General features: G+C 40.9%; 1 protein-coding gene across 1 annotated transcript; it reads right to left on the bottom strand.

The window, feature by feature from the left end:
• Window positions 1-12,553: 12,553 nt before the first annotated feature.
• Window positions 12,554-13,648, bottom strand: MOS (MOS proto-oncogene, serine/threonine kinase). Its single transcript, XM_021555725.3, has one exon. The coding sequence runs from the start codon at window positions 13,601-13,603 to the stop codon at window positions 12,554-12,556; it is 1,050 nt and encodes a 349-aa protein (XP_021411400.1). The 5' UTR covers window positions 13,604-13,648.
• Window positions 13,649-13,914: the final 266 nt, after the last annotated feature.

Raw genomic sequence — 13,914 nt, 5'->3', positions numbered from 1 at the left:
TGTATCATGTTGCAGAACTCTCATCCAAGTTCTTTGCTCAGCAATTATCTTTTTCTACAAGTGCCTGAGCTACTGGAACTTCAGAAAAAACTAAAAAACACCCCCCTTTAAAAGACTGATTTGTGTAGATGAGTGGCTTCTAACTGATACTGCTCTCTGCAGGTAGCAGGCAGACAGAATGCACAGCTGGAGTTCTCATGTTGCACCTAGCCTGTCTATTTTACATTTTCTAAATTTTCATGTCAGTTCTAGCATAAAGCTGAACATATAAAAATGCAACCACCCATCAAATTAATAGGCTCTCTTTATCTTAAAAAGTCCTCTAAGCATGGAAAACATGAACTAGGTCTGTGATTCAGAAAAAGCAACTTTGCCTTGATGGAGTCCCTTACCATTGACAAACATTGCCACAAATATTGATTGTCGGGAGATGTTTTCAAGTGGGCAACTTGAATTTCATTGTTATCAGCACAAGCTCTTTCTTTCTAAATATGTGCTATTTGCCTGGCAGGTAATACGTCTGGCTTCTAATAGTGATGTGGTTAGAGTAAAACTTCTCCCTGGTTAGGCTGTTTTGCCTTGTTTTTCTGAACTGGGTCACTGTGACAAAAAATACAAAGCTGCTGATATGCTGCAGCATTTTTAGTGACATCGAATATGTGATTCGATACATCATTACAATATGCCTTCAAACACTTGGGGCTGAAATAGCATTGTCCCCCTGGGAAGCTTTCAGGAGGATATTTGAATTCATCCTGTTCTAGTTCAATCTTGAATTTTTTTTCAAACTGATGAATTACATGTTCTCTGCTTTCCTGGAAGAATGTCTTGTTTTGTTTTCTCTCCATTCCTTGCTCTGCAGATGTGATGCTTCTGTCAAATTCGCAATAATGAAAAAAATACCTTTGGCAGAAAATGACTCGCACAGCCTTGATAGCAACCAAGGTGGTTTATTGATTAGCAACATTTAATTTGCTGGTAATCAATGAACTGAATTGTGGATCAGTATCCGCACTATAACAGAAATCTCAATACTAGAGGCTTACAAACTGCTGGTAAGCACCTACAAGATCCATACCCTTCTACAACTGATCCCACTTACATAGTCACACATTTCTTATATGCACTTCCACTCTCTTCCAACAAATATGCATTACAATACACAGTCCCACTTTTGGAAGCCTGTGCAGCCATTCCACATACCAGAGGGAGTGGATCTCTGCTATTCCTTGATCCTGCCAGTCCCTGCTAGTCTGTACCAGGAGTGGGGTGGCAGCTACTCACCATGTCTGATGAGGAGGGTCTTAGAAATATCACCACCCACCACAAGTTTTCTTCAATCACAAATTCTTATGCTGCTTTTCAAGCTTTCTCCCCCTGCTCCTCCCAAAGGCTCTTGTTAATATGATTCCCTGGTTACCGTTTAATCATGCTGGTCATTGTCTTAAGCAAGCTTTGTTACTGTTAATTTCCTTTGTGTTACCAGGTTGTGGGCAAACATGCTCTCAGAACATGCCAGTTCGGGTATTCTGTTCACACACACTATTTATACTCGCGTTCCTACTCTGTCACCTGTTGTTATCCAGGCCAGGTTTCTAAGAGTGAGGGCATGCAATTCCTGTACAAAACCCCCCAGCATCAGCCCAGTGAAAGCAGATCTAGTGGGCATACAAACAGAACTGTGGGTTTTTTGCATCCAGTTTTTGTTTTGGACATCACCTCAGATGACTTCATGTGGGGAAAAGTTAATCAAGTACAAAAAGTAATAAACTACCCAAATCCCTCCAGTCTGGATTTGGCCACTTGAGGCAGCACCACTTGGCACTGTTTGTTGTGATCTGTTTCACTCTGTGAAAATAGTTCAAGAAGACTGCAGTAGTTCTAGAACACATTGAAAACTTGCACCTACTCAAATAATACCCGTGTGACTCATTGAACAGAAAAAGCTGTTTTAACATGAGAATTAGAAATGGCTTCCAGGACACAGGTTGTTTTGCTGCTCTTATCTCGCTGGCTTCTCTATGGATGCTTTGTACTGACAGTGTTTAGGAACAAGTGGCACATACTGGTGCATACAAACTCACAAGACTGTGCTATGAAAGACTTTGGAGTTGTCTTTCCTCCTCATGTCTGCCTCCTGCAAAGACTTTCCAGGAAGCTGCCAGCCACAGGGTATTAGCATGGTTGGATGTCTGTCCTGGGGGGAAAAATGGTGTTTAATTTTACAGCAATTCTATTCAGCAGTACATGTAGCCCATATACATGATTGCCCATGTGTTTTAGAGCCCAGTTATGAAGTCACTGGTCATGTTTTTTTCATCCAAAGGCCAGTTTAATCTATTGTAATTCTTCGGTGAGACAGAGTAGTAGGAAATTGTTTCACAGTGCTTGTGCTGCTTCTCTGTCATGGAACAGGGATAATTAAAGAAATGGTTCTGGCCTCACACTGCCTTATGACTAGAAGAAAAATTTCTGTTGATATGGAATGCATCTCTCCCTCATGTTTGCGTTTTTTTGTCTGTGAAAAGTTTTTCCTCATCTCTTTAGGACTAGTGTCCTTTTGTGATATTCTTGATACAATGAGTTTTCAGATGGTGAATGTTTGTTTGCAAGCACAAAATTTAGCAAATGCACAGATGATGAAGAGACTCAAAGCAATGGGTGATTTCCACCTTGATGTTACAGGATTATTAGAGCTGGATATTAGTTGCAACTTGCAATTTTATCTAGATTACATCCAGGTGTCAGCCTTCTCTGGGACTTGAGGTGCCCTTCCTAACCCTGGCATCTGGAAAGAAAGATTAAAGCCAATTCAGCAATGCTTCTCCTGTTGTGACCTGACCCTCTGTGAACTAGCCAAGCTAAATTACTCAAAACCTGACAGACACAGGAACAGTAACATAGAACTTAGGACCTGGAACTAAAGGAGATACTGTGGTGTTAAAGATGTGCTTTAGAAACAGGAGTTAGCAGCCACTGAGGAAATCATCACGCTGTGATTGCTCAGAGCAGCTGGTTGGATCCACATGAAAGTGATCCAAGAGGCATCAAATATGAAGAAGTTTTGGTTTCAAAGGATTTACTAACTTCTCCATAAGGCTAATGTGGCAAAGTGGCAGCTGCAGTTTACTTCATGGAAGTTACGAGGTTGCAGTAGCAGGGCAGGAGCAACAACCATAGAGTTTGAAATATCATTCACAGAAGGCCCAGAAGTTTTGTTTAAGAGAACATCTTACTACGAGATTACAGCAAGTCTATTAAAATTATCTTTCGCCTAAATGTGTGCCAGAAGTTCCTGCTTCATGAAAATGAGGTTTGTGCATGGCCTTTCACACCAGTCTACAAAATGTGGCTATAAATGTGGAATATAGTTTGCTATATTTTTCCCCTAGGAAATTATATAAAACAGAAGAATATTTTTTCCCCTGCAGCAATCAGTTAAAATAAGAGCAACTATATGTAAATTAACATGCACTAATGTGCAAATGGTTGCACGTCTGACATTCCTGCCTCCATGCACAGTGAAATCCCCAGCAACAGGTCTTCCAGATCAAGGGAAACAGTATTTCCTACAGGTTTAAAACTGAGGAAAAGATAGTATTAAGATCTATTAGGGTTGTGGTCAAGCATTCCATTTTTAGGCAAAAAATTAAATATTGTGGTAAACACAGAAGGTGGGTGTGAGTATGGTACCTATGTCCCCTGGAAAAAAATTCAGAAATATTAATACTTGTCATTTTTTCAGCATTATGACCTCGGGTTTTCAATTTATGTATGAAACACATATGTTTAAAAATACTGTTTCAACAATTATGAGTGTTGGAAGTTGTTTCTGAGAGCATCCAGCAGCCACTTTATCCTACCAATAGCCTCTTACCACACTGCTACAGGTGTATTTCCTTTTTGAGAGTCCCTTACCTGTTCAGAGGAATAACTGATTCTCATACACTCTTGTGAAATGTCCCTGGTGTGAGGTAGAGCCAATCCCTTTGTTCTGGCAGGAACAAATGCTTATGCTAATACCTAGGAATTATTTCTCATTTTTCCTAGGGAAAAAAAAAGGCAAAAGCAGCAACACACCTTTGATACAGAAAATTGAGGTTTTTATTCTTAAAAATCTTCTGTATATAAGGGAAACTTCTTTTCCAATGAAAAATCTACCATTACTTGTGTACTAGCATATATTGCTAAGTCATTGGTGCTACTTAAATATAGCACTAAGTAGTCATAACTAGTGCAATCATAAAGAAAAGGAAATTTTAAAACCCTCTCAGGCAGCCTGGGCACTGGTAATGGCTTGCAGAGCCTTTAAACACATTTTCAAGAGCAGTTGGGGTTTTTGGGGGCTTGGAGCAAGAGTAAGTCTGCACGTCTTTCAACAAACCAAGAGACTACTTTGACCTGGTGGAAACAGGTGACCACTGACCACTCTGAACTGAATCAGTGGCCTTGTCTGATGTTAAGCACTAGTTCAAGACCTTAATTTAAGTCATGCAGGACCCTGAGAGTCCAGTGGGCAGGTATCTCCAGCAACAACACAGAAAGCCACATGCCAGTATAAACTTACTTCTCAGTGAGAGCTTCACTGACTGAAAGGGTTGTAACAAATAGGTTTGGATTTTGGGGTGTCTCCTCTCTCCCTGTCTCTGGCTTATCTCCTTGCCTTCTCCAGCCCTTGTCTCCCCGGGCAAATGGCTCTTTTGCTGTGATCAGTCAGGTAGTGCTGATTTTTTATGATCATGACACTTCTTCAAATGATGTTTGCAATTCAATATACAACTTTTTAAACAAGCAGTGCAACCAAGAAAACATTATTTAAAATGTACTACTAACTACATTTGTTTCCTCTGAACATCAGCTGTTGGCTGAAATGATTTATTAAACTTCAGTAATATCTCATTTTCCCCTTTCAAATGGAACACATTTAATAGCATCATTTCACTCCCAAAAGCTGTACAAGGATTGACAACTTTAGGGAGGTCTGGAGTTCTGTAACCTTCTTAACAAAGAGAGTTCAGTGTGACATTCATCTGTTGGCATGTTAGTGCTGTGATACACTCCTTCAAAAGCTTTGCATGTAGCTTTTGTGTTATCTGTAAACCATTTTATTGGAACTGTTGGATAAGAGAAAAGCAAGGATGTGGAAAAGGTGTATGGTATTTCTCTAAAATTACTGTATTATGTAACATATACTATTAGCTATTAAAAGAAATCCAGCCTCCCCAGCCTATCAGTTCCCTTTTTTACATTCTGCTTTTTTACAATCCCTGTTCAGGTGCAACTTTCTATACTTGCCTCTGAGACCAGCTTAATTTGTGCTATATCTGAATCAAAACCCTTTCACCATTTTTAAGTGGTCGAGAAAAATGTATGGCTTGAAAATAAAACTGGTTTTCCTTCTGCCCTTGTGGAGGGAGTGACTTAAAAAGAACTGGACATTTACATTTCCAATTTGTAGCCTACTTTGCTCTTTGTAGCCTGGCACATGTGCAGTAGAATATTTATTAAGTTATGAATTGCCCTATTATCCCAGGTGCCCTGCAAAGGCAAATGCAATCACCTCCCTGCTCTGCTGAACACTTGGGCTATTGAACTTCAGGCTGGGTCGACAGCAGAACTCAGCCTCGTGCTCAGAGGAGTCCAGGGGTGGGTGGTGGTGCCTCTACTGTCAAATTGTCCCATGGCATCCTTAGCTACCGGCAGACTGGGATAGATGCCAGTAAACTTTTTTGTTCCATTTGCCTTCTTTAACTGGTTTTAAGGCTTTTCTTTGACAGGCAGACAAATATTTGGCAGCTGGGTTAACTGAAGCATAGAAAGAGCCTCTTTGAGCGCTGCGTGAAGGTATGTGCAGCAGATAAATAGCTAGAACAAAGTAAAAGTAGAATATTCCAAGCACAGTTAATTTTAAAAATAACCATTTCCTATCCCTATTTTCATATTTGTTGCAACAGATGAAATTATGTACACAGATAATAACACTGCAAAAATTGATACACAAGTAAAATAGTAAGCATCCACTTAAGTTCCATTGAATTTACAAATGGTTGTGGTATATTTTGTAAAACAGTTTTTGTTTGTTTTCTTTCCTGTGGTATATCTTACCACAGAATACAGAAGCAACCCATACTTCTTTAGATTTATGTTTCCATGCTTCCCATCCTACCTTCTGAATTGACTATGTGCCCCCTTCCAAGTTATTTAGTATTTTTATTGTTTGAAAATAGTGATGTTATCACTTTCTTTCTGGATTGAGATAAAGCATAATTAAAAAAAAAATGTAGAAGGAGGAGCAAACAACAGAACAAGCCAAATAAAGAGCATAGCATCAAACATTGGATCTTATGCTAACTTATTTTAAAACCTATCATGAAATATCTCTTGATATTTCTACTTGGGATCCAAAGACACTTAGCCTTCAATAATAGCTATAGTAATTGAAGATTAACACGTAATCATAGGCTTCCATGCTTTTTGTTTTCCTTATTTCTCATTTTTCCTTGAAACTGTTTATTGTAACTGCATTGTTCCCATACTTCTAGCCATCTTGTCTTTCTTGTAATCACTCGACTGCGAAAATAGTTGTTGTGTTTTGTAGAACTCAGGATAGCATGTAGAAGTTGCTTCTCATTTTAAGGCATGAAAAAAAAATTAATTTTGACCTAAAACCATTCCAGCACTAATTAGTATTAGCTCTTATCTGGGGATTTGGTTTTAATTAGGTAAAATTACATAAAATCATTTCTACATTCTGCATCCTTCAAGTTTTACACATGTGCCCATTTGAGGAAGGAGATGTGTCAGGGAAGACTGGGATGGTGATTGCCATTTTTTATAAAATAAAAAAAAAGTCCAGAATTAGAACTTTTAAATTATGCTTTCCCTTAGTGGACAATACTGTCTGTATAATCAAGAAAACACAAAATAAAACACTCTAATATGGATAATATGTCCAGGGCTACTGCTGTTGGTTAGTACACATGAGAATGCAAGCACTTTACAGTATCTTTTTTATATGTACTTTCCACAATTAGGAAATGCATTCAGGTTTGGTAGTTAGATACTGGGAGATTAAAGAAAAAGAGCTGAGGTTTCCATGCAGGCTGTGGTTACCCCAGACCGCTGTGAGGCAGGAGCTAACCCACCCAGTTTTGAATAGTTAGCTCTCAGTGCTGCAGAGCGGGAAGATTGAAAGGCAGCTTGTGCTGCTTAGGGACAGAGAACTTAAAACAAAACAAAAAGCAGCTCACCTTAAAAAGCTGGCTACAGTGACATGGCATCCCACAGTCCAGAAACAGCACGTAGCACATTAGAAACAAAACTCTAAACAAATAAACAAACAAACAATCTAAACTAAACACCAGAATAGTTGAGTTTCTAAGGAAAATAATTATATCAAACTGTGAAACTCGATTAATAGTAAGGCAGTTCTGACCTGATCTTAAGATCTGATCTGATCTTAATAGAAAGGTCTGACCTTTCCATTTACCAGCTGGGAGAAATGAGGCTTTGTTCCTTCCCCAGCACAGTCAAGATGAGTGGTGATTCTTATTTGAGGAGGTACACTCTTATTAAATGTTCTTAGCATCAGATAGCCCATGCCTTGAATAGAGCATACCTGGCTGTCAAGGACATTCCAATACCACCATTCCTAGACTTACACTTGCATTATCTGAATCTCTGCAATACTTCAATAAATCTTCTGTTTAGGCTGATCAAGCTACTGGCAATCAGTTCCAGAAACAAAGAGAATAAATAAACTAGATATAAGTAGCCCTTAAGGTTTATAACTTATAACCATGTCTTGCTAACCATCTGGAGCTGTGTTGCATACATATGTATGGGGGAGAAGAGAGAAAGGACAAAACGAGTTTATAGAAAGGGAAAAAACTAGATTAAGAGAATCCCCTTAGAGCTGTGACACAGTTGTCTGCAACTGCTCTGCTAGCATCATGTGCCTTCTACTAACAGTTTATTTGGAGGCATGCAAGTGTGACAAAGTTAAGAGCAAAGTGCAGCTATACTCAATAGATCATTCCAGCTTTAGGAGCAGGAAAGAATCTTTTAAAAACCTGAAGCTGGGTCCAGATGAAGAAAACAAAAAGGATAAAAGTCTGGTGGATTACATATATAAAATAGAGGGGAAGGAAACCTTCAAGGAACTAACATAAACTCCATATTTTTTTATTTTCAGAATATCAAGAACAAGAAATCTGCCAAGACTCTCTGGCAGGTCTACTGATCAGGTTTTTAAAAGAAAAACAAACCAAACAAACAAAAAGCAAAAACAAGATCAAGACTACTCCCAGCTATACATTTTAACCTGTTTCTCCTCCAAGACAACAAAGGCATTGTTAAGAAGCAGAGTGATCCTTGCATGTACGTTGTCCCTGAAGGAAACACAAAATAGGCTCATGCTAGAAGGATTTTTGTAGGAAAACTCAAGAGATGACTGAAATTCAAACACCTATAAATGTTATTGGAGAACTTCAGTGGTTAGAAGTGACCTCTGCAGACTGCCTAGTCCAACCCCCTCCAAAACAGGATCAACTAGAGCAGCTTGTTCAGTACCATGTTAAGCTGGGTTCTGAGTATCTCCAAGGATGAGGACTCCTTAACCCTTCAGAACAACCTGCTCCAGTGTTTGACCGTTTTCACAGTAAAAATATTTTCTCTTGCATTTCTCTGAAGAGCTGGCAGCAGCCTTTGGAGCACCCCCGATGCTGTTGGCCGCCTTTGCCGCAAGGGTGCATTGCTCGCTCATGTTCAGCTCGGCGCCTGCCAGCAGCTCCCGGTCCTTCCTGCAAAGCTCCTTCCCAGCCGCCGGCCCCGGGGCGAACTGGGGCACGGGCCAGACGCTGCCGCTCCCTGCACGGGTTGCCATCAGCCGATGTCTCTGAACACCAGCACAACCATCCGAGATACTGACTGCCCGGTTCTGTATCACCTGCAAACTTGCAGAGGGTGCTCCATCCTATCATCCGAGCCTTGAATGCAGATGTTAGCCTGCCCTGGGCCCAGCAGCAATCTCTGGGATACACCACTAATGGCTGGTCTCCCACTGGACTTCATGTCACTGATCACAACCCTCTGAGTTCAGTAGCTCAGCTAATTTTCAGTTTCCACTATTTAGTCAGTACTTCATCAGTTTCTCTGTGAAGATACAATAGCAAACGGTGCTAGAAAGCTCCCTAAGGTCTAGATGAGCAACCACCACTGCCCTCCAGCAGCCAGTGATCTCATGGCAGAAGGCAACTAAGTTGGTCAAGCATTATTTCCTCTTCATCAATCCCTGATGACTACTCCCAATCGCTTTTTGTCCTTCATATGTTTGGCACTGATTTCCAGAGTTATTTGTTCCACCAATTTTCCAGTGATTTAGATGAGGTTGACTGTAAACTTTCCAGACCCTCCTTCTTGGCCATCTTGCAGACAGGAGTTACATTTGCTTTCTTTCAGACCTCAGATTTCTCTCCTGAGCACCATGTCCTTCCAAAGACAGCCAAGAGTTGCCTAGCAATGACATTGGCAAGCTCCCTCAGCATTTGTGAATTCATCCCATTAGGGCCTATGTTTGTTTCAGTGCTCCCTAACCTGGTCCTTCTGTACCAATAGTAAATCTTTGCTTCAGACCCCCCAGTGGTCTCTCAACTCTCACATATTTATTATTTATGCTTGAGTTTAATCAGGAAGTGCTTGTTTATCCTTGGAGGCATCCTATCACCTTTACCTGATTTCCTGCTCATGGGGATGGACCAATGTTGAGCTTTGAGAAGGTAATCCTTGAAAATCAACGGGGTGTTGTTGGCCCTTCTTCTCTCCAGGATCATATCCCAGGGAAGTATTTTAAAAATAAATTTCCTAATTACACGAGTGACATCTGTACAAGATACTTGAGCAGATTCTATATTAAAGGAAATAACAGATACATAGACAGGGTTGGTTTAGAAGAAGCCAATATTGCTTTCATTGGAAGAATTGCACTTCACAGTTGTGCTGGATTGTATTAGAATTCTTTAGGAGCACTGACAGCATGTTAATAAAGCCCTGATTGATAAATTCCCTTAGATATTTGAAAAATCCTTCATTACAAACTTTTGAAAGGTACTAAGCAGTCACATTTAGGAGAGAAAAACTAGGGCTGGATAAGTCAAAAGACAGGGGGAAAACTGTCAGTTCACTCAGGAGGAGAAAGTGCCCACTAGTGTTTCAGGGGATCCTCTGCTGCCCAGCGCATCCAGAAATGAAGTACAAGAGGGGAAGCCAGGAGATAAATCTGCTGATGGTGAAGTTATTTAATTGCAAGGTCCAACTACAAACAGGCAGAAAGAAATTCAAGGTATATTGGTGTAAAGTGAGGCAAACAGGCAAACTAATTATCACCACTTAGAACCAAGAATTCTGAGCTGTTAGGCTTGAGATATTTCTTGATTAGTATTAACTCAGAGCTCATTAGCAATCAAAAAACAAAACAAACCTTTGAAGTTAATAAAAAGACCATCATTCTGGCAGCAGAGTATGGTGTGCCTACATCTTGAGTGCTGTGCAGAGTTCTCTCTCACACTACCAAAAGAGAACTCCATAAAATTGACAGAAACATCTGCAGAGCTGATTATACTTCAAGAGTAGACCTTGGCCATTCAGTATCCTTCTGTCAAGTACAACAGAGAATTTGAAGGGTGCTTGATTTTTCACAGAGGCTCAAGTAGCACTTGTTGATGCTAAAGTATCATTAAGCAAAAAATCAGAGGTTTCTAGCAGTATAAGCAGCAAGCATCTTAGACTCACAAAAAGAATACAACACAAGCATTCAGGAACTACTAAAAATGAATTCCTTTTTTTATTCTTTTGAAAGCTGCAGAAACATTTTTATTGCTTGATGTTAAGGTGAGGCACAGCAATGGCTTTATCTAAAATTTTATCTTGCATGCCCTCAGCAAATCATTTCAAAAGGTAACTGATTATTATGATAACTTCCATGAAACAACTTCTTTATTAAATAAGTTACACAACACTCACACACACACCAAAAAAACTTCTGGTTCTATAGCATAATTATTTTGACAGAGAAACACGGGAAACTTTTTCCAGAATTTACTTCAGGGCTTTTTATTCCAGCCAGCATTTTCTATTTCCACTTAAGGGGGACAGAACACCAAGAAATAGTTAAGCTTAGATATGCTTTATAAACCATTAATTTCAATTACCAACCCAAATACCATAAAGACCTACAGAATCATCTCAAATTCACATAGTTGCTCATTTCCAGGATTTCACGGAGCTAAGAACAGATGTGTGTCAGAAATCAGGAAACTGGCTCAATTCCTTTGGGATTTATTTTTTTTTCCAGAATGGAAGCAAGGGGGAGGAAGGGTAAAGAAGAAAAACTATTTGAGTGAAACATCACTCTTTCTCCTGTCTTAAAAAGAAGCAGAGGCTTTGAGCAGAAAGGTAATATCAACTACAGCAGGCAGCTCCAGATAAGGGTGCAGATGTACAATTATCTGTTCTGATAAGTCAAGGATCAGAGCTTTCTGTCTTCAGCATTGCCTACAGCACTTCCTCTCCCAGACACACTACAACCAGATTAGGAAAGATAGCAGATAAGACATAAGCACTGCACAGGATAGTTCAATAGTGTGTGCTTTGAGCACCAGCAGAGAAACATTATTACTGCTGTAAGCAAACTTCCTTTTCAGTACTTCCAGTATCTTGTCCAATACTGAGCCAGCTTTATAAAGCAAAATAATCCTCACTTTGCCATTCTTTTGCCCCCCTTTTTTAAACTCTATTTTGTACAAAATCTTCTTATAATGCTTCAAAATTTACAGTGCTCCAACTAGCAAGCTGCTACTGACACAACTAGTAGCAGGGAAATATTATAAAAAGGATAGGTGGTTGTTAATGCAATTTCTTAGTCTTAGTAGCCTTAGACTGACAAAAAGGTTCTTTAATTCAAGGAGTATGTGAGTAGTTCACATTTTCTATATCAGAAGCAGCATACTTACTGCAATTAAGTACATCTGAGAACAAGTTAAACAGACCACTGACACTGTATTTATTTTTCTGCATTCACTGATTTGTAATACATACTCATTCCTTGGTAAATGAACAGGAAAAGCTCAAATGCACTACCCTAGCTGGTGTCAAGAACTACCCATATTTGACATTTTAAAAATACCAAAAAGTGTTATGTATAAAGAACCTTCCAAAAGCAGACCCTTGTTTGTACATCACTTACTTACAACCAACAATTTTTCTGCACATCACATTTCCTAGTGAGCAAGGCAGCACACAACACATCAACCAGAAAAAAATCATGTCCACCAACATCTTCATCTTTGCCACTATCCCCTTCCAGGGTAAAACCCCACAGTTTCACTAAATCTCTTTATTTACAATATTCTTATATCAAAACAGTTTGGGGCTTTTTTTTTTTCAAGTATAAAACCAGCAACAATCACATCACACAGAGGCTAATTAATTGTGTTCAGAGGGAAGGGTAGAGGGAAAGAAAAGTCAACAAAAGGAATATAAAGACTCCAGAGTTTTCCTAGAGGCTCTGCTTGAGGGCCCTGAGGCTGGGCAGCAGCTGGTCTGCAGGCAGGCGCTCCTCTGCATTGGCCGTCCAGCAGCAGCTGACGATGCCGTGCAGAGTCTGGCCCGCAGGTGACCCGTGGAACTCCTCAGCAGCCAGCGAAGGGCGCAGGTTGTAGGCGACCACGGCGTAGAGCACGTGCTGCCGCTCGCCCACGTACGGCTGCTCCCGCGTGACCATCTGCCAGAGGGTGATGGCAAACGAGTAGATGTCTGCTTTGGCAGTGACCCTCTCTCCCTTGAGGAGCTCAGGGGCACGGTGTGTGTACGTGCCCCCTTGCTGGCAAACACGGGCGCTCTGGGACGAGCCCATCTCCAGTTTCTGGGAGCACCCAAAGTCTCCAATCTTGCACACTCCCTGCTCAGTGATGAAAACATTTGCAGGCTTCAGGTCCAAGTGCACAATATCCTGTGAGTGCAGAAAGGCTAAGCCTGTCATGATGTCACAAGAGTAGCACACAGTCTGTTCCATGCTCAGGGCCTTCCTTCCACATCCTTCTTCATCGTCCTCCCCCTGTCTCCATGCACCCCCAGTGCCATAAATTACATGGTGCAGAGTGATGTTACCCACGTACTCCATGATGATGGTGCCCAGGCTGTTCTCGCTGGCTGGGGCACAGGTGCTGGCAGCCACCACACGTACCACATTATCATGTTGGAGCTGGGCCACGTTCAGCTCGGCCCAGAAGCTCTGCCGCGACGCCAGCCGGTTTTTGCTGCTCTTCTTCACCTGCTTCACAGCCACCGTTGCACCATGGTAGGTGGCTTTGTAGACAGAGCCAAAGCCCCCAGATCCTAAGGGCTGCAGGAGGCAGAGCTGCTCCCAGTCAATGGAGCACCAGGACAAGCGTGAGGGCAAGCGACGAGTCCTGGCTGAAGAAGCTCCCCCCAGAAAGCTTTTGCTGTCTTTGCCAGGGATAACTAAAGGGCTGCTGCAGGGGCGCAAGTTTGCAGAGGGGGAATACTCAAAAGAAAGAAAACAATTAAGAGGAATAGGTGATGGCATAATATGAAGGCGAAAACAAGAGGCAGCTACTAAGACAGAAGACTAGAAAGCTTCTCTGACAGAAAGGACTCTAAACCAGCTTCCAAAGCCTTTTATCCTCCCTTCACCATTTTCCCTCCCTCCCCCAAATGAACTGCATCTGTCACAACTGTCAGAACCAAATCAGGTTCACCTGGAAACATTCTTCTCCAGCCCTGAAGCAATTCTCTAGAAAGTCAAGGCTAAAGGATTTAAAGCTAAAAAATTATTAACTCATAAGTATTTCACATCATTTCTAATCTCAAAAGAAAAAGAAATATGTTCTGCCCATT

This window comes from Lonchura striata, chromosome 1 (genome assembly GCF_046129695.1).
Source record: "Lonchura striata isolate bLonStr1 chromosome 1, bLonStr1.mat, whole genome shotgun sequence".
NCBI lineage: Eukaryota > Metazoa > Chordata > Aves > Passeriformes > Estrildidae > Lonchura > Lonchura striata.
Note: the sequence above shows the minus strand (reverse complement) of the source record. Positions and strands in the feature narration are given on the sequence as shown.

Bases quoted from the DNA above. Each gene is read 5' to 3' on its own strand.
- MOS (XM_021555725.3), bottom strand. From the start codon at position 13,603: ATGCCATCACCTATTCCTCTTAATTGTTTTCTTTCTTTTGAGTATTCC.